Raw genomic sequence first — 21,940 nt, forward strand, 5'->3', positions numbered from 1 at the left:
TTGTCCTACTTTCAATCTAAACTAAAGTCAGAGTTGCACTTCTCCCCCACACCACTGCTTGGTGTGCCCAGACTCGTAGGAATAGAGAACCATGTTATACTTGTGTTAAAAATAAATCTGAGTTAAATTTTTTATTTGGTATGTTCAGCACACATTGTACTCAATCTGTGTAATCCCAACATGGAGAATTCACTTACTCTCTAGTAACCTCTTTGGACCTGAACACTTTGGACCTGAGTGAGGTACAGACATTTGAAAAACCTTGTCACTCATCTAAGTTGTCGTTGTGACAGGTCCTATTTTAGTTGCTTATAGATATGGAACCACAGGAAAGTGAAAAGAAAAACAAGTTTAAATCAGCTCATCTTTCATACTGCTGACAAATGTATTCCTGATGGATAAATTCCAAATTTCCAGAATGACTGGCATCTTAAATTAAAATTAATGACTGACCAGTTGATTAGTGGAAAAGTAAAAAAAAAAATGTATTATTATTATTATCATTTCAGCAATTAAGGGTATCGGAAAACACTGTAAACACAATATTGACATTTTATCACCTTGTCTCAGGCTATCCAACAAATCTAACGTTCAATGTTCACTCTTTTCAGCTCAGTTTTGGTCTCCACCAACTCCTGACGAGAAATATCTAGCTGGGTAGTGAATAAATGCTCCATCATGTTCACAAGCTTGCACTAACTTCACGTGTCTGCTGTTTGGTGCTGGACAGGTAGTGAACAATGTGTTGCTGCTGTGGAAGTTGATGAGAATACAAAGACTTCAACACGGGTGGGTGATGAAACCAAACCACCGACTAGGAAGATAAGGAACAGCAGGTTACTGAGAAATCTTTTTAAACAGTGTATATTTTGTTTCCGAATAAGTATAGAACATTACTAGCCCAGTCTTTTAGGCTATAGTGCAACCTGCTTCATTATGCCTCATGATGACATCGTATTAGGTGACTAACAGTGACTTATAGCATATTTTTTTGATCTAGGGGAGAATTGGCAGATCATTTTCTACAGGATAATCACTGTGACTGAAGCCTGTAACATTACAAACAGCAATTTGACCCCATAATCACGTAAAAGTATTCAGTAATGTAGCTTTAAAAATGTTAAGAAAACTCACACAATGGAAAGACACACAAATAAATAATTGGCCAAATAAACCTCTTCTGGTTCTGGTTCGAACTATTTAATGCAATGTTTTTCAAAATGGATGCATTCAACAAACACAATCTCCGAAATAGAGTTTACAGTATACCACCAGAGACAGCATGTGAAGGGCGTTTGAAGGGAGTCGAGGGTTGTTCAGCGGAGCATGAAGTCTTCCCAACAATGTTCTCCACCTCAAATCAAACAAGCTGCAGGTCCCAGGAGCAAAACTTCAAGCAGCGTGAACTGGAAGAAGTTTGCAGTCTGTTAGAGGATCATCAGAAGAGGCAACTGACATTTAGGAGGAGACACTCTCTTCACCACTGTGTTTGAAGCTTTAGCTTTACGTCCAAGTTGTTATTTACACTTGCAATAGTGTGTATTTTTGTCAGATTCCTTATTCTCAAAACTCTTAACTCAAAAATATCCATTGAAAGTCTCACGCAGATTTCTTTCCTTGAGGAAGCTACAAAAATAAACATTTTCTGGAGTTCAACATCATGCCTGACTGAGTTTATGTGCCAGAAGGCGGAGGCAGTGCACCGACCCTTCATGTAGTTAACTTTTTTTTGCTGATAGACAACCTCCCAGGAGGTTTCTGTTACTGATCGCAGTCGATATTGGGCTGGCCGAGCCTGCATTACAATATATCAAATCCAAATCCAATCCAGTGGGTTTATACAGCATGTTTTAGACAAGCACAAAGTGCTGTACAAATGATATCATCACCAGCCAGAGAGATCCCTGACAGTAAAATATACATTAACAGTAATTACGATTACAGTTCCATATGTAAGAGGCAGGAGTTCTGGAATCTTCTCTCCACAGAGCCTTGAATATTTTATGTTGTTGCTGTCTGAGCCAGACTGTCTTTGACGTTCAGTACAAGTCCTGGATGAAAGCATGTTTGGATAAGAACAACAACAAGTACAGTGAAGAGACCTATTACTGGAGAATTTAGATATCTTATGTCAGACCTTATAATGCTGTAGTTCTTAATCTAAAAACTTAATAATTTCAAGATAAATGCATTTAGTTGTTGATATAATTATTATCACTGCAACCAAGTTGTTTATCAAGTCAAAAAAAAGAGGTGTTTTGTTGTTGGGGGGTTACAAACTTCACTGTTAATTTTTCTTTGATAACAGCAGCATTTGTCATTGAGTTGAATGTCCAAGCCCAGACACGTGAAAAGTTTGCAGACAGGTGTTTTCAAACCGCAACTTGCCACCACTGCACCAACCAGTCATGTCCCTACCCCAAACAGTCGAGGCAGATGGCCGCCCATCTCTGAGCCTGGTTCAGTTGGAGGTTTCTTCCTGTTAAAAATGAGTTTTTCTCCCTTAAAGGGGAGTTTTTTTCCTCCTTGCTTATGTGGGAATTGTTGGCATCATCTGTATAATGCTGTGAAGTTCTGTTATAAGGACTCTACCGGGTTGAGTTCCTTAAAAATAAACTGTGTTGTGATTTGGCGCAATATAAATCAAAATAAATTGAATTTAAATGAAAATTGTGTCAGCTGCAGGGCTCCACAGCTGTGGTTAACAGATGCACCCAATTCTACCATAGATCCAAAAAATTTGCTATCACCTGTTGCTATTCATCAAATCTGATCTCATCAAGGCCTAAAGGACAGGACATTCTAGATTTCTAGAAGAAACAAATACTCAGTCAGTTTAAAAAAAAAAAAATGGCTCTAATCTCCCAGAACAGCTGGATACTGTACACACAATCTTTACTCAAACAGGAGGACATACTGCATTTCTAAGCGACTATTTTCAGCAGCAGACCAATCCACATTGATGTTGTAGTGATTATCTCTGGCAGCAGGACAGTGTGTGTGGGAATGAGCCAAAAAAGAGAGTGTGTTCATGGTAATTAAGGAACATGTAATCCAGTGAAGCAGTGTGACTCACTGACATGTTTTTAATAGTCTATTCTTTGGCACAGAGATTTATATAGTTGTTAGCTGGATCGAGTCATTGGCTTTTGGTTCCTTCCATGGAATTTGTTGACAATATGAAAAATATAAATTATTACTACACTTGTAGAATCCTTTAAAATAAAGGAAATGGTTGGCATTATGATATGAATAATATTGCTCAGGTTCAGTGATCAATAATGTTAAACTTGCTCAGTATGATCCACCTCAACTTTAAATTTAAAAACCATTACCTTTAAAAAAAAATGTATATATTTGTTTATTTCCAGTGAAGAGGCCCTTAAAATATAATATTCAGTTATCAGGAAAATGAGTAACTGCAACATTTTCCTCGGTGTGGGATCTCTGGTAACCATGGTCACAAAACAAGCCACCAAGGGTAGCTGTAAAAGTCCAAATCACTGCCAACTCACTGTCTAAATGCGGCTACATGCTCACTGCTTTATGCACTCGTGTGATGTCACACTAAAAACATAATCAGTACTTTCTGCTATTCTACTGCTCACCTCCATTTCATTGATATAGATATTGTGATTCAGCCTCCTCTGTTACTCTGTAGCTACTCTACATTACATGTTACATGTTATCTGACTTTAATTGCATCCACTCTTAGTCCATCTGATTGTCCACAAATCACTTTGTCCCCATCTGTTTCTCGGTGTGTTGGTTTGCTTCCACATGTCCTCTAATTGCGGGCTGCTTGCTCAGATGTGGCTGCATTAAACAGTGGATCCTCTTTAAAGCTTGTGTCTTTGAACTAGTGTAAATTGTCTGCGGGTAGAGCTGAAAGCCAGGGGTTGATCCAGCAGAGCAACCAGGCACACAATTAGCATCAGACAAAGTCACAGCTCCATCCAGTTCATTACCATACCTCCCCCTGTGGGGGTGGAAAAATTGACACATTTTGCAGCTTCAGTCGCACCCAAAGCTCTCAAAGACGGTCAGCCGGCAAACTAGTCATCATTTTTACCAGATGACGTTGCTGTCTGTGCACATCCCGCTCCTGTCGTCTCCCTGCTCGTGTGACATTTCAGTTTGCAGCCTGACCCTCGCCTCCCTCTAGGAGTACAGTTTCTATCATGGTTATTAGGGATCAGTGTGGTTTTTTTTTAATCAATGCTGTGAGGATGATAGAGCAGTGTGCTGTCACCCAGGAGCCTACCCTTCTATAAATGTGACCGTTTGAAAGATAAATAAGATGGCGCTGGGCATAAACAACTCTCTGAAAATGTGGCCTGACCTTTGCCTGTGAAGTCTGGAAGGTTGTGATCTTTCCAAATGTGAGTTTGTCTCAGCAGCAGGGAAGAGTTTCTTCAATACTTACTGTGACTTAACAGAAAAAAAGTCTGAAGACTGCGAAGCTTATTAGATTGCATCAGCCTTCAGTTGCTAAGTGACTGGATATCAAACCCTAGACAGAGGAGGTAGATGAACAGGAATATTTTTTTTTCTATTGCCAGCTTATTGCTTTTGGGTCAAAACTTTAGCGAAGACAAAATCACGTTTTAGCTTGATGTTAAGCAACAGCTTAGAAAGGTCTGATTGTGTCTGATTGGGCTATTCAGTAGTGTGTGTGCATGTGCGCGTGTGTTTTTGGGATCAACAGTCTTAGTTCAGACTCAGGTTAAAAACGGGTTGAATTTGGCTAAAAGTGACTATTTAAGTCGCATATAATCACTGTATTTTCAACAGAGTGGCTATTTTTTATACTGGTCTTGGTGCCACACTTAAATGTCAGTACTGATACCAAAATTATCTTTTTAATTTTAAGTTGAACCAATGCCGGCTTGTTTTTTTTTTTAATATATATTTATTTATTTTACCAACAATGGAATACAAGACCACATGAAATGTTAAAGGGGTTGCTTAGTGACAAAAAACGATTACATGACTCTGTAGTGCTCTCACATCTAATGCAGTATTTTACTGTATTTTAGCACACTGTTTCAGTTTTACAAATTGCAAGTTTAACGTTGTGGTTCACTCCTTTGCTCTTACCTGCTGTATCCACACACAGCTGAATACTTTTTCCAGCTAAGACCTCTGATAAACCCACTGCATACTACCTTAACAGCACCAGACGTATGACTATTGACATTGCACTCCATGTATATTTCTCTGTATCTGCTGGATGTATAAATCAGGCAAAACATGCCATTCTTATTGTGCTGCCACCAAATGTCCAAAAACAATTAACTTGGGTTTTAAAAAAAGAAGCTCATGTTCTCAAATGCTGAATGTTGTCTTAACACACATTTTAATATTTTGTTTAGAGTTCTTAAAGATTTAGTTTTGATTGGGGACTTCAGATCAAAAATCAAATAAACAAGATTATGAATGAGATATTTGATGCCAGCCTTCACTGCCTGACAGTTGATAATACTTGGTGCGTGTAACTTTCACGCCTAGACAGCCCAAAGCGTAGCTATCTCACATTTTGCTGTAGTGGACAGGTGTGTCTATTTCACGCTTTGCTGTGATACCGGGTTGCATAGACACATATCACTTGTTATCAAAAGAGTCCAAAGCTTCAATACTCAGCCCCTTTCTTAGTTTCTCTTCACTGTATCAAATGTAATAACATTTCATGAGAACTGACTTCCCATCAGACTCAACCTCCTGATGGCAAATGTGTGGTGCTGCTTGATAGCTCCACAACAAGCAAGTGGTAGACGGTAGGTGAAAATCCTTTGGCTCATTGATTAAGATGAATTTTGACCCACAAACCATCAACAAAACATCAGTAGTTTCTGAGACAATCTTGAGCATACATGTCGAAAGGGAATGTGAATAAAATCATATTAGTAACTCTTCGTCTAAAAGATGCAGAGGAAATAACAGAAACACAGTGGTCCAGTTGGTTAAACCGGAACGTAACCTGCCCTCATTGAGCTCACAGTGTGCTTTGTTAACAGCAGCTCAGCCACAGTGAGCCAAATGGGGCACAGACTCAAGAAACACAAATCAGTCTGAAAGTCTGATTTATTAATTACCTTTTAATGCATGAGCCTTGCAGTTGTGCAAATGGTGCCAGAGAAAAGGACTTTCAGTAAATCCATTGTCCTTGGGAAGCGCTCAATCTTTTAGAGTGAATGGATGAGCATTAATTATTCAGCATTAAGCCCAAACAAACGGCACGTCTCGTATCTCAGTCCCCACGTCAGGGCCCCTCCTGGCAGTCGACAGGCAGTGTGTGGACAACGGGAGGAGCCCACCTTTAGCATGCATGCCAGTACATTCATAAATGCATGATACATATCGCTCATCTAACCCATTCCTGAGTGCACTTCTGAAGTGTATCTATCTCCTGTATAATCCAGTAACTTTCAGGGTGTCCTCTTGCTGAAATGGACATCAAAGAACGAGACCCGTCTCCTTCTCTTTGATCTGTTCCAGTCTCAGCAGCGCTCCTCACAGTCTCCGCTCATGGTGACATCAATTTCTGTTTGCAAATTGAGCAACGACGCTCACTCCAATTTGGCTAACATTGAGTCATATGCATTTTATGAAAACCACCCACGACGTCTTTCGTTTTTTGAGGTGACTGTCACACTGAGGACTCTTTTTCTCACACATTTCCACTACATACACACAGCGTTTGAACACTTTGCATGATCTGATGACTCACTGTTGTGCTGCTGTTTATCTCGTTTGCAGGCGTGCACCTGTAGGAGCAAAGCCTGGATGTTATAAAGGCCGCCAGTGGGTGGGAATGGGTTAATAAACGCAGCACTCAGGTGAGCTGCTCTGTTGAATCAACACCTCCAGAAACCAGCGGGACAAAGAGGAGCGCTGCCGTCGTGGAGGGTCAAACATGCACTTCTGGTGTCATGCTGTAAAATGCGTCTTCATTCATAGTTAGATGCACATCATGCTGACTACTGTCCAAAGTAAATGTATTTCAAATAAACACAACCTACTTCTCTTCTTTTTGCAACCTACTCCATCAAAGACAACGAGATCTCCATTGCAATTATTACCCACAATCCATCACTCTCTTATCTGTCAAGGTGTGGTGTTAACTAAGAAAAAACTAAAACATTTGTCCATTTTTAACTAGCAGATAAAGGGTGAAGAACAAAGACAACTATTTGAGATATAAGAATTATTACTACAATGATTCTAGACAAAGTGACAAAACACCAGAAAAGAACATTATTCTTTTAACAACTGATTTCTAATTGCCCTATGAATATTCTACAACTATTACAATGGCCTCACAACGGGAGGGAATCAGTCACCGAGACCCAGTTTAAGTTCACCATCATCACGTATGCCAAATGTGGCACTTTAATCGACTGTGTAACAATTTAAAAGAGAGAGAGAGAGAGTGAGCATGTTCTTAATTTTTTTGTGGGAAGTGTGTACTCTGTGTGTAAGAGAGGGTGAGACCTACAGACAGACGGAAAGAGCATGGCCTGATGGGATATGGTATATAGTGAGGCAAGGGGTCCGATCATGCATACCGAACAAGCCTCCTTCATTAACTATCCAACAGGCCTCTCTCTGTCTCTTCTTTTGTATGCACATAGGCAAACTCCTGCTCTCTATCATTTTTCATTGGTGGTGAATGCTCAATACATTATCATATGAATAAACGTCTGCTTTGCTCATCTATTTCACCAAGTCATAAAAAACAACAGTCACAAAGCTGCATTATTGTCTGGTCACCAGAAGAAAATCTTTTTATTTGTCAAATTCCTGTTCTTGATTTCTGTTGTCTGATAAGTTTCTCCTGAGTAAAAATCACTTGGTGCTTTATTTCTTCTGGGATAAACCAAACAATAGAACTGAGGAGTTGACATGAGCAGCAGCTTCTACAACGGCGAAGCAAGCAGCACCCACCGCAGCGAAGTACATTAAAGGGTAATTCCACTTTATTATGAAATAGATCTTATTTTCACACTCTAAACAATCTGCTCTATTGGTTATGATAACAATATCCTCATCTACTGTATGTAGTTGCAGAGATGTGGCAACATAGTAAAATCATACAGGTGAAGAAATGAGCAACCAGAGGGCCAGACAGGGTGAAACAAGAATTTAGCTGGATTATCTGAAAACGATATAAAAACTGCATTGAAATGATTTTCCTTTAAGTTGCAGTTCCTTTTAAGAAAGCCTGTAAGTTTTAAAGCTGCTGTATTCTTTAATAGTTACAATTGTCTGAAAAGACGTTTACATGAAACTGACACGTTGAAGCTGTGTTCCAAATGTTGTACTTACGTACCAACACTCACTATTTTGAGTGAATAAGTGCGTTCATACTGTCAAGTACAGAAACATGCAGTTCACTACAAGTACCAGGATGATGCTCTCAAAATGGTCCAAACGTTGAGTGTGAAACGCTGGACACTTTCCACGCTGACCGGTCGCCATCTTGGCTACGTAGTTAAAAGGGAAGGACAACCAATGGAAAGAATTTTAAAATGAAGGTGTCTGAGGAAGCTGTTGCAGAACACCTCACACATTTTTTTATTTTCCATTATGTATCACTGTGCTGATGCTGGACGGAAGGTATTAGCATTTTAATCGTATGTGTGAAACAGAGGGCACGAAAACATGTTCATTTCTGGGTAAAATAATAAAATCCAACAGATATTTTGGCGCGTGATGCGTTCAAATCTCAATAATTTACCTTAAGTGCAGAACATCAGTGACAACACGACACTGTCGAAATTCAAGCCTACACAAGTCAGAGTCCTCGCATGTAAGAGCACTATATCGTAGTGTACTCAGGGAAGTATGTCATTTGGAACACAGCCTGAATTTCCTCTCATTTTCCAAAATCTGTTTGACAGTAAACAGAACAGGACTGAAAACTGGAAACAACCAACATTTCTTTGTTTTTTCTTTTGTGATAAAAGTGCCAAACTGTGTATATGTCCTTCTAAAATGATTTAAAGTTTGCTAAGATTTGCCACCATAGACAGCTGGTTGTACCAGACCAAGCGAGGCAGCAAAATCCCTGAGTGTATTGAATCCAAGGGTGTGTTTTTACTGCTCATAAATTAAACATTTAATTTGTAAAAGGAAGAATACTTGTTCTTTAGTTAAACGTTACATAATCTCACTTTACTGAGGAACTAGCTGCCTCCTATGAAGGCACTGTATCTGTGACTGTGTTATTATGATCTCAGTGGCTTCCTTTATCTTATTTGTCCAATGTGTTGATCATCTGAGAAACATTGTTCCATCAATGAATTACAAGACAAAAGATGATTATGGTTTGTTGCTTGACTGACAGGTGTCTCAGCCATAATGGTTGCTGCTTGCTTTTCCCACCTCAGTTCTTCCAAGTCTTCCTCCCCTTTGATCAAATTTGAGCTTCCCCTCACACATCTACAGGTGAAGTCACAGATGTTACATTAGGGACACCACACTGCACGACTATCAGGTGATGAGCACAAACCGCAGTGCACGAACACCACAGTGACGAGCGCTGAGCAACAAACACACAAAACACAAATGTTGAGGAAGGAAGCAGATGTGTCACATTACACCTTTAACTGAATCAAAAGCTGTTAATGTGAAAGTCTTACTCATACGAACCTCCTTCCTAATTAACACAGCTGCAGCCCTCCACACTACTCCTGTACACTGAGCTATTATTGTCAACCAAAGCAACGCAGGATGATGATTGGCGGGGCAGATTAACGTGACTGGCAGCGGCTACAAACATGCCCAGCGGCGTGCCGTCACCGCCCACGCTCGGGCAGCCATTTGCCCCGCGCTCCTAACCAGTGTCAGGTCTGCTGTTGTTTACACGTCAGACTCTATTTACTCATCGAGGGCCTGGCCGTCTGTTTGCAGCAGATCAGACGCATTTCCTGGCATCCCGCAACCTCCAATCTCTGCGCGGTACGATTCAACAGCACTTTTTGAGGAGGCACCTGTAGGCTGAGGTACAACTGTAGCTCTCGTTAAAGCACAATCACCATGTATCACCTCTGACAGCAAGTAGTTAAAGGGACATGCACGTGGATCGGTTGTGTTAGTGACGCTCCGACACCCTTTTCTTGCATCACTGCCACAAAACTAACAAGCTATAGCACGCAAGGGGTTACTGAGCAATACGGGTTCACGGTCGAGCAGGTTTCTGAGATCAATCAGTTTCATGGACCGGACGGATCTCAATGAAAACAGGCCGTGGTTATGAGCGATGATGTTGCCATGACAACAAGCAGGCTGAGCGTGCAGCCTGGCTTTGGTATCTTCAGGCGTGCGGCAGGCGGCACCCAGACGGTTTGGGTTTTTAACCTCTTAAGTGGCAGAAAGCAAGCTGCAGTCTCAAATGGGATCATGGGAGAATGGGGGGATGCGTGGGTGAGGGTGAAGTGTGTGTGTGCGTTGGGGGGAGGGAGGGAGGAAGGGGGAACTACAGAGTCAGGCATCAGTTAAACCACTGCATTTGAGCACAGACATGGGAAATGAAAAAAGGTGGTGGGTGTTATATCTTCTCTCTTTTTTTTGTTACCATCCCAATCCAGCAATGGCCAACTACAGAGATATGAGAGGGACAAACAAACAGATTAACACAGAGGAGAACACAGACACACACAGAAAATATGCTCCTTTGCACAAACACAGTCATTAACATAAAGGAAAAACCCACCAGAAATTCTCACTAGTATCTCTCGCAGACCAGTGAACACACCGATAGCCGCTCTTAAAACACGCTGCATGCAGATTAAAGAGGCAGCACTGAGAGTGAGGAGAGAACAGGATGGCTACAACAATAGAAACAGCGTGGGGAGCCCAGAGAAACACGCCTGCTACTGCTGACTGCTGCCACATGAACTCTCATGTACAAGTTGGTTAAAGGAGCCGATCAGACGTTTGGGCTTTGAGCTTACCTGGAGAGACAAACGCGTGAAGGGCTTTGTGACAGCCACAGACTGCTGATCTGACAGAGAGGTGAGCGCTGACTTCACCAGAATAAAGCTGTTATTATATGGGGAATTGTTAAATTAGTTGTGATACCATAGTTATAAACAATGCGACCATGTTGGAGAGGACTGACGCTGCCATGCTTTGGTGGTTTCTGTAGTGTGACTGTTTCCTACAGTAAAAAACACTTTTTCCTTTAAAACTCTAGCTCCCGTTGTAAAGTAGATCATTTTGCTTGCACACCTTTGTAAACTCTTAAAATTATTTAGCAATATGCTTTTACAACATTCAACATCATCTAACATTAGAAACTTTGAAAGTTTTTGCTCTCTTTGTTCACCTTCCAATTTTGCTCCATTAAGAGATTCAATGAAGAGTTCTTTTTTGGTATGCCTGGGATTACCTTTATTTATTTTTCATATTAAAAATGTGATGGAGCAGCCAAGTGACCGAAGGTACCAACCGTGAACATCCGAGTTCACGTCTGGCTCAGGACATTCCCAAAGCATATAATATTTGTTGGATAAAACAGGGAAGATTTAGGTGTCTCAGACTTGACAGTAGACTTTTCAATAAAGGGCCCCCCATTAAATAAGTAGCTTGTTTCTTTTTTGAGGGTCACATCATATAATACAAGACTTTGAATATGATTTATAATTATGATTTGCATTTTTTTTTTATGTGCAACTTTTCTGTGCTCATTACAAAAAGTACTAATTTACTGTGCATTACGAGGTCTGTGATGTCTTGGAACAGAAAATCAAATAACTTCTAGACACATGAGGACATTTAAAACAGGTGTTTATGGGGAACCTCTGTAGTTTAGATGACCATTAATTGCAAAAACATGGTTTAAAGCAGATGTTGTTACCTTGTTTCTTGTCATCACGGTTGTATCACCTTACTGAAGCATAAAAAGGCCAAAATCCTTCCTGCCTTAATGCAGATGCAAAATGTGGTGAGGTCAATAGACTGAACAGGTCTCCTGGGTAATGGTCACACTTGTTTGCTGTGGTATTAGTTTTGCACAGAACAAGGCCTCTGGATCTCGCTCCCTATTTTTTTTCAGTGTAGTAGTGTTGAGAAAGGATTTCTTAACAAAATAACAAACATATGATTTTTAAGTCCTCTATTGAATTACAGTACAGTGCAGGAATTGAAAAGATACAAAACTATGATCGAAGTTTCTTTATTAATGCATTGTTCTCTGTAATGTTTTTATTTTAACTGCAACAAATGAAACAGCGACATAAACCAGTTCCTAATGAAGTACTTTATACAGCGAGGAATTACACTTCTAGCACAACTTCTTAGAAAATAGATTTGTCCTACCTTCAGCATAGCACAAACATATGGCTTGTCCTCGTAAGTGAGACGCAGAGATTGAGAGCTTGCTTGTTAACTGTCACATGATAAATGTTCGTGGGACATACAGGGTCCATCCACCCATCTTTTTATTCATCACTACACCATTAAGTTTAACATCATTTCTGCTGTTGAAGTGAAATTTTCTGTTAATACTGTCCCCTCTATGGTGTCAGGGTCAAAGGTGAATTTACTGTCCATGGAGGGTGATGCCACGTTACTCTCTCCTAACGCCTTGTCAGGGAGCAGATTAGAACTCAGAGGAGGCTCTATCATTACCTCTCTTTGTCTCGCTCTCTGGTCCCTTTCACTTGTATTGAAAGTTAACCAGAAGACAGCTCGTCTTTAAAACCACAGGAGGCATTTAGACCCAACGAAGGAGCTGCGTTTGTCTTATTGCTATCAGGGAGTGTGATTCTCATGCGGAAGGGTTTGAATACGCTTATAGAAACAGATGCTTCTGTGTTGTTTCAGTGGCAGGGAAATGTGGTGTGACTTCATTTCTATGTGTGCATGCTCGGTTAGTGTTGATACAGGGAGACAGATGTATGCTTGTTGTAAACACAAGCATTCAGCTCCATCAACTCGCTCCTACCAGTAGAGCTGCACTGAAACTAACTCAATATTTACCTCTGTTAGATTCCTGCTAGTTTGTCTGTCAGCCGGGTAATCGCCAAGAAACACTTCCAAGAAATTACCAGTGAAATCTGGTGGACGAGAACAAGGAACAACAGAACAACAGAATTTTGTCCTGGTGGTACATTACTGTAAGTTTCCATTTAAAAATAACAGTTCAATATCAGCTGTAAACCTAACTGTAACATCATTTTAATGTGACATCAGTTTTACAGTGATTTTAGGAATAATATCTCAGTGTATTGTCAAGTTATCCTGATAATGAACTGCACAATCTGAATCACTATTCCAAATCCCTGCCCTCATCCTCAGTGAAAGTTTGCTGATGGATTGAAAGAGGAGGACAAGTGATACGGGGCAAGGTCAATGCCAAAACCACCCACACACACACTCAGCCCTCAAAACACCTCCCGTTTAGCTAAAAATGTAGATGGGAGTCACACTCTGCCAGGAAACAGAGGAAACAATAAAATATTGATTAAATCAACAGGCCAAACTGATCGCTGACGTCAGTCACCGAAACTAGTCACAAAAATCAAAGAGAGATCGAACTTAATATACAATATATTTATATTTATATAAAATAAACTTAGAGTTTATGTGTTGGATTTTGAATCCTGTATAGTTTATTGAAATTGGATTATTGGACAGCCTCACTTCGAATGTTTGTTTTATCTCTTATGTAGACCAACAACACTGCTTCCTTTGCTTAAACAACAATCTCATGTAGTCCTGTTGGTGCTGCTACCTGCAGACAATGAAGAGGAGGCATGATGTAATCACAGCACATGAAACCAAAGCTGATTCTGTCTCTTTGTTACTCAGAGGTGTGAAGAAAGGTCTTCTATTTCACAAGTTTGGCTTGACAATAAGCTTGATTCAGTGTATTAGAAAAAAATTATGAGCGGTTTACATATTGACCTGACATAGTAGAATGTTATCAAAGAGGACCTTCTACTAGACTATATATAGAGCTGATGGACAAACACAAGGAAAATGTATGACTGGAATCTGACTGATAGCTATGTAGTGTTGTAATGCCAAATATCAAATTAATTAAGCTCATTTGTACTAATATTTTTGTACCATTTAAATGTGAAACATTTAAAGATTTAAATGATTCACATATTTTTCCCAAAATAGTTTTTGGCAGGCAAAGAGCCTTTGAAATTGCATTCAAACAACAGCCCCACACTAGTTTAATTATCGATCCAGTGGAAGTTACCGTTAACTACAGGTTTCTATATCCAGTACAAACATCAGCCTGTGGATAGACTGCTTCTGCCTGACTTACAGAGGGATGCCTTCAGACCGTCGGAGCATTGTGCTGAACAACACAAAGGGCTGCGTTGGTGTGAGTTGCTATGGGGTACAGACAGTAGAAGATGTAATGCTCAGCAGGAAGTTGAGGTTAAGGATATAAAGAGTGTAAGATTTTGCATAGTTCCCAACAACAGCAATAATTTTCCTCTTCAGGGACACATTCGTTTTCAGACAGGTGCGTATTTGAGTAGGTGTTTAATACAGTTTGTTTTAGACTCCTGTGATGGTCTACATTTTGTTTTGGAAGCTAGTTGCTGAAAACAATAAAAGTTAAGCTGGGGAAATAAGTTATTGACAAACATTTTTAACAATATCACACCCAAATCTCTGGTGCAAAAAAACCCACTATTTTATTGACCTTTAAAGTTTAAATTAATATATGAACATATGCTGTATAATGAAAAGCTGCCGCAGCACTGCCCTCTAGAGGTTAAAACTTTCAGGCAACGTGAGCTCTAGCCCACACCCCAATCAGTGACGTCACAGCAGGTGCTTTGCCACCTGGCAGCAGAGATTAAACATTAGCAGAAGGTTTTGTTCTGAGTTTAATTACCGTCACAAAAACCTCCATCAGTCAAACCTTCGCAGCTGTGACATCATGAAGGCTTTAGTGTTACTGTTTGCTTTAATTTCCATTTACACAACGTGACATCACAGCCGGCAGTTATTCACTCCGGCAATATGTCAGTCTGCCAGTGAAGGAACGATTTGCTGCCCATTACCCAGAATTCCCCGGCAGCCTGAGGCGAGCCTAGCACAGGTTTCAGGACCTGAAAGCAACTGTTGCAGATGTGGGGCTCCTTCAAATGCAGATAAAAAGTTTTAGTTGACTCACTGAATGTGAACTATTTGAAAACTTTTGCTGATGTATTCATTCAGAATATCTGTGGATGATGTGTGTTTTTGGTGTTGCAGATTCAAAAAGAAAGAAAAAACACTTCAGCCTTTGAAGTGCACAACACCCGAATGAGAAGTAATATTGTATATTCATCATTTGTTAAAAGACTAATGATGATCAGAAGATAGCAATGCCAGTCAGTTTACATCTCTCATTATGAGACACTGCACTAATTTTGGAAACGATTAAATCCCCCAACATTTCTTTTGTGTTTATCTGAAATTAATGTTGGATGAAGCTAATAAACAACAAATGAGGGCAACTAAGATTGTTTGCCAGCCGAAAAGACATTTCCACAGCTATGACCTAATAAACAAAACCTTTACAATATGAAACCCGAGTGACACAGATAGGATGCATCAGTGCAACAAATGTGGGCTGTGGTCTGTGTTTGGCACACCAGGCCTACACACCTAGAACACACAGCTGCTATATACCCTGACTGGTAACACCTTTTTATAATGACAAGAGGAACAATCTGCTAATTTGGAAGTGAGATGATTGAAACTGCTCTCAAATCAGCCTCCAAAACAATAAATCCAAATGAGACAAATTATTTAGCAGAGATTTGGTTGGAGAGTTCAAACTAAATGTAGGTTAGAAGATATTAGCTCACAGCTGTGAAATACTTTTCACTTTAGGGGTCAGGAAGTAAGTTTTGGATACTTAACCAACTTATAAATGACTTTTATGAAAGATTTTTTTTTTTTGTATCTAATATGAGTGTTCAGGTGGACATGTGAGCTCCTGCGTGTGTTTCTGTGAATAAAAAGGAGGCAGTAAGCAGGGAGTAAAGTGGGGGTTAATGTGTGTGTTTGGAGAGCCCCAGACGCAGCGGTGCGCCCTTACCCTCGCCGCCCTGGAGGAGTAGGGATCCTCGAATAGATTCCAGATCACCGGCTGCCACTTCTTCCATAGGCTGACATTCCCGTCGGCAGCCACGTCCTCAATGCCGAGCCGCTTCCCTATCTCGTCGTCCTCGTCCCCGTTGTCCACGTTGAGCTCGAACACGTCCAGAGCCTCCTCCGCGTCACGGTGCTGCCGGTATGTCATCCAGCAGCAGGGCTCCACATCCGTCTCATCGATGCCCCAGAAGGAGAGCTCCTCCTCGAACAGCGGCCCGCACACATCCGCCGGGCAGTGGAGCTTCCCGGTGCGGTAGTAGTTGAGCACGTAGGCGAAAACACCCGGGTGGCGATCGAAGAAGTACTCGTTGGTCCGTGCGTTGTACTCAAGGAAGCCGGGGACTTGTTGCAGCTGATCCAGCACGGAGTCGATGTCCGAGTCGGAGGCAAGCAGGGCCAGTCGCGTCCCCGGCAGGGTCTTCAGGGTGGTTTTGTAGGTTTCGTGCCTGGTGCCACCGACGTTGAGGATTATCCTCTCGTTGTCGTCAAACTTGCCCATCGCTCTGTATCAGACATGACTTGATGGAAAGCGGGGGAAGTTGGCGAGTGCAGTCCGGAGGTATCAGCGAGCCCTACGCGCACACACCCACAGTTCTATTCAAAGAGGCTCCACGATTTTGGCCGTGGTGCGCACAATCTCCGATTTCACTCATCCGTCGCTCTCATATCTTTCTCGGGGGCAGAGGGGGGTGTCCATCGTTTGTTCGGGTAGATTTTAGAGGGACGGAGGATGTCGATTTGTATCCCACAATCCGCTCAGACAGTCAGTGCTGGGAGTGTTGAATGATCTCAACCAGTGGCTCTAAACAGACTGCGCTGCTGATGCCGTTGCGCGTCTCTGGCGTCCCTGCCCTCTCCAAGACGCACAACCGCTCGTCAGCGTCGGGCTCGTTACTAAAAATGTGTAACGCAACACCTGAGATTGATTTTGAAAAGTAATGTATTTGCTACACATAATTTTGGGTAAAGTTACTCATTACACGTTTTCTCAGCTACACTTCAATGCCCTCGCCTCCTTCTTTGGTTTAGAAAATCAGGTGAATCAGCTTCTGGGAAATCAGCGCTCCACTTCAGGGCTGACACGGTTTGAGCTCAATGAAATAACGTGAGGAGGAAATTTCCATCCTGACATATTTATTTCTCTCCTTTAACCAGACAATAATTTTTAAAGGCTTAAACTGCTATTAAGCCTCTCATCCTTCAACAGATCACAGCATGATTTATGTCTGTTTTTACCGAAGTGGACCAGTAGGTTGGGATTACTACCTGCATTACAGTTTTAATTGGATTAATAGCTTCCTATGGGATTTCACGTAGGTTTAACAGGAGAGGCACTTTTCCTGTCAGCATCACAGGATGAGAGAACAACTCTGTCTTGTGTTTTTGGAGCATTAAAACACTCTTTACATTTTTTTCCCCTGTAACTCGTGCACACGTGGTTGATTCCCTATCAACCCTATCGTTGGGTTTTAGCAGCTGCTGTTGAGGTGACCTTGAAGAAGACACCTTTTTTTCTTGACAGCACCTGGCTGTTGCATGTGCACACCGATGCGCAGACTTTACCAGGATTGGACGAATCACTGCAAATAGTATTAATTTACTTTAACTTTTTCTGTCTAATCTCTGTCATATATGACAAGTTATATGTTTAAGAATAATTTTACAATACCAATCCTGCCTCACCTATCAGTAAATAAGAGGGAGAGAGTAGTTTCGTCAGAGATGCTTAATTTACCTGGGTGTAACAGCAAAAATAATCATTACTATATACATATATATATAATAACCTGTGTGCTATTATGATTCTCTGTAATTTCCCAGCAGGCCTGTCTAGTGAAGAGGCAAACAAAACATTCTAATGATGGAATATCTCCCTGTTCTATGTTTTGACTCCATGTTTTCAGTTACAAATATGTGACTGTATCTGTATGTGGGGTCAGACTCACCAAACTCTGTGTGCATGAGCCTGTCTCTGACATTCTTAATGTAATTGATAATTCAATTTGTCTTTAAAAGATACATTCTTGATAACTTTTCTTGATATTCTTATATTACCTTGTTTGATCAAAATGACAAAAGACAGTTCATTGTTTATTTGTTCATTTCTCACAAGGAAATACATAATTCCCACGACACAGGGAACATCTGATTTTAAAAAGTCAAGAATTCAAGCTTCAACACATAAAGATGAGGTTGAGATTTAGAAGGGAGATGCAGGAACAAATGCTGTCATGAAGGCAGATGCAAAGGAGGAGGGGCTCAGTTTAAGGCTGACCTGTCCACCTGCTGAGTGACCCACTGATGACGAAGCTCTAATCAAGCAGTACTCCAGCTGTACTAAAGGTATGCTTCATAAAGCTCCTACTCCCACTTGCTATGGATTGGATATGAATCCTGTTTCCTTTTTTTGTGATTTGTTTGAGTAAAAATAATAACTACAAAACCAACCCTTTTTTTTCCCCCCCTTAAATGTTTTCTTTTCTAGAGAATGTGAGAATGTAGAAAAGTATTAAAGTGGTAACTTTTCCCTTTCACACAAACTAAGTTTGCAAATCTGGTGAAGGTTACAAAATACAAAATTAGCATAATTTGTTTAAGTTAACTACATTTGCTGTCAGAAACCATGTACAATAATCATAATAACTTGTCCTGTCCTAGCAAGAACCTTCAGTATGGGACTCACTTCCCACATATGCACAAGAGAAAAAACACCAAAATACGTGTATATACTACAACATAAATTACTTCTGTAATGATGATGTTCAGGGACAGCATGTTTTTTTTAAAGACTTCAATGCCAGAGTCCGATGAAGTCATTCAACACTTTCTTGACTGTACAGGCAGGACAAGCACTTTGGTTAAGGTTATACAATTATCACAGTTAATTTTGGGACTCAAGTCACTGAATTTATATATTATAAGAAGTCCACAATCTTTTCCTAAGTATTGCCAGTGCCTAAACTTAATCTTAAAAAGTTTAATAATACTCTGGTTCTCATAAAGTAGATACTGTATTCTAAAAAACATTAAAATTTAACAATTTTGTGTTAAAGTGAAGAAACAATGTTGTCAATTAACATCCTACCGACCTCATCTGTTCAAAAATCAGTTCAAATAATGTTTTTACATTAAATGTGTCTCCCTAATATAACAATGTGAAGTATGATTTTTTTTAGTTTTAAGAGGGCCCACACAGGAATTGTGCAGACAACAAAGCTCACAATGCTTGATCATATTTCAGTTCATGTCATGGAAAACTGTTGAGCCCAAAGTTTGCTAGTCTGTGAAGTCGGGTCACCGAGGTTGTAATCATGTGTTGAGTGCATGCGGTCGTAACATCGGTAGTACAAGCCGAAGTAGAAGTAATTGCACAAGTAATGCAGTTTTTAAATGAGTTCTGTAACCTCGTGTCCTGGTTTAATTCCACCTTGATGAACTGATCCTGCTGTACTATCTTCTGCGTCACTTCTGCTTTCCCACGCTGTCAAATCGCTCTTTCATAATCTTGTCGTCACCATATTTGCCCGGTGATCTCTCTGCCCACGCTTTGAGCCAATCACTTTCTCATCCCTGTTCTTTAAATATCCTAATTCTGTCATTCTGCCTTTCAATCCTCCTGATGTGCAACCCTCCTCATCCTCCCCATCACCACTTGATCTGTCTGGTTTTCCTTGGAATTCCCACCGATTTTCCCATAAATGATCTCTGATCTCCCTCACCACAATCGTTCGAGGCAGATCCTGGTCCATCTTGATCCTGGTTCTGTCAAAGGTTTCTTGCTGTAAAAAGGGAGTTTTTCCTTCATGCTGCAGGAGTTTTTTTCTTCCTATTGAAAGGGAGTTTTCCTGAGGATTTTGTTGCGTTCCTCTCTTAAGCGCCCTGAGTTGTCATATGTATTTGTCAATACATAAACAAAAATTATTAAATCAGTATACTCTACTCCACCACCTCCAGCGTCTATAAGCTGCGGGGCGTCCTGTCCTATCTCCTACATCCATCTGGGACATTGTTCTACGAAGTGACCTCTCATCGTTGGAGTCTAACTGTCATTACTTCAATATATTGTTTTCCACTCCTAATGGTATCTCTGAATTTAAATCATGTTAACAGAAGCAGAAGTAACAGTTGTAGTGTTACCAGTTGTAGAAGTTGTATAGAAGCAATGGAGCAAATGGCGAAGGCAGCAATATTATTAAGAGTAGCAGTAGAAGTATATGCCATAGCTATAGAAGCAACATGCAATCCTCTCCAGCTTTAAGGTTTAAACTTTTCTTTTTGATAAAGCTTATAGTTAGGGCTGGCTCAGGTAGACCTGAACCAACCCTTAGTTATGCTGTTATAGGCTGAGGCTGCTGGGAGACCTCATTACACACTGAGCTTCTTTCCTCTCACTCTTTCAATCCCTATACACTCATATCTCACCATTACAACTTTTACAACTTGCCTTTTCTCTCCCATAGTTTTTTCTTTTTCTCTGTTGTCTCCATTCAGTTCCCTCACTCGTGTAGTTTCTCTTCTTTCTTTTCCAGATGTCCCGTCATGGAGCTGCATGTCTCTGATCTGCGCTTGTCGTCTCCACCAACAGTTCTTCTCTTCTATCTCTATGCTGTCCTTTTCTCTCTCTGCTCTCCTCTCACCCTAACCGGTTGAGGCAGATGTCAGACATGTGAGACAGATACATTCTTATTTCATCCTTTGGTCTTTTATCATAACACTGCTTACATAACTGCCTGATGGAGTGTTTGGATCAGGTGGTGTGCATCAGTGACATAACCCAGCAGTTTTCATTCCCAGCAGCGATGCTCCGGCTACAAAATCTTAAAAATGAAGGTTGCGCAGATAAAAGCAGGGAAGCAGCTGTCAAGCAGAAGGCCCGTCGTCTGACAGTCTCCACAGCGTGCGACGAGGAGAGAAGGACATCTTTAGGGAGTCTAAGCACAGCTCAATCAACAAGGAGACGCGGCAGGCGATTTGCCTATAATTACATGCGTCATTATTCCCTGATGTAAGGCTGTTTTCTGAAACTGCAACCTCTGAGTAACCTAATTACTCATGACTTGTCTTCTTCAATCTGCTGAGGAAAAAACATTCCAGCTTTTAGATTATGGGTTTAAAATGAAAAATAAACAATTACACTTTGTTTGATGATCATTTTAATTTCAGTTGGGTTACTTTTGGTATTTTATTATATAGTTTGGTCTAACTTTTATCAGCTTCTCGGTGTTTCAAATAAAATGAATCGGATCTTAATTGGCCAAGGGAAAAGAGCTGCAATCCCAACTGTAATAAAAGGCACTGTAATTAATGTTTCCATCTATTAATAGATTTACACTCTGCTGGCAGGTACCGGAAGGAGTTCCTGTTCGTTTCCAACATAGTGATTTTAACTAGAAGAGGAGTGACTGTTTCCAATAATGCTGATGTGTGGATGTGTGGAACCATTGTGATTAATGATCGTTGCAGCAGGAAAGCGTTCAGCAGACTTCACAACATTCAACAAGACTCATAGACAAAGAACAAAGTTACATCTCATTCACTTCACGCTTTCTCTCTCCCATAGTTTTTTCTTATTGTCTCCATTCAGTTCCTTCGCTCGTGTAGTTTCTGTTCTTTCTTTTCCAGATGTCCCGTCATGGAGCTGCATGTCTCTGCCCTGTGATTGTCAGCCCCACCAACAGTTCTTCTCTTGTATCTCTATGCTGTCCTTTTCTCTCTCTGCTCTCCTCTCACCCCAACCGGTCGAGGCAGATGGCCGCCCACCTCTGAGCCTGGTTCTGTCGGAGGTTTCTTCCTGTTAAGCGGGAGTTTTTCCTTCCCTCTG

General features: G+C 40.8%; 1 protein-coding gene across 7 annotated transcripts in view; it reads right to left on the reverse strand.

The window, feature by feature from the left end:
* The window catches only part of kcnc2 (potassium voltage-gated channel, Shaw-related subfamily, member 2), a 90,317-nt gene extending 73,339 nt beyond the window's left edge, over positions 1 to 16,978 (reverse strand). For 3 of the 7 annotated variants that reach the window (XM_069156463.1, XM_069156459.1, XM_069156458.1), the window contains exon 1: positions 16,064 to 16,976. In XM_069156463.1, the coding sequence (XP_069012564.1) occupies positions 16,064 to 16,618 (555 nt within the window). In that variant the 5' untranslated portion in view covers positions 16,619 to 16,976. Of the gene's footprint in view, positions 1 to 16,063 lie in introns of all 7 variants that reach the window. The other 4 variants (XM_069156461.1, XM_069156457.1, XM_069156462.1 and 1 more) reach the window with 2 other exon arrangements.
* Between the last annotated feature and the right edge of the window lie 4,962 nt (positions 16,979 to 21,940).

Source organism: Embiotoca jacksoni, unplaced genomic scaffold (genome assembly GCF_022577435.1).
Source record: "Embiotoca jacksoni isolate LCO1_2020_lvr unplaced genomic scaffold, fEmbJac1.0.p SCAF_21, whole genome shotgun sequence".
Lineage (NCBI taxonomy): Eukaryota > Metazoa > Chordata > Actinopteri > Embiotocidae > Embiotoca > Embiotoca jacksoni.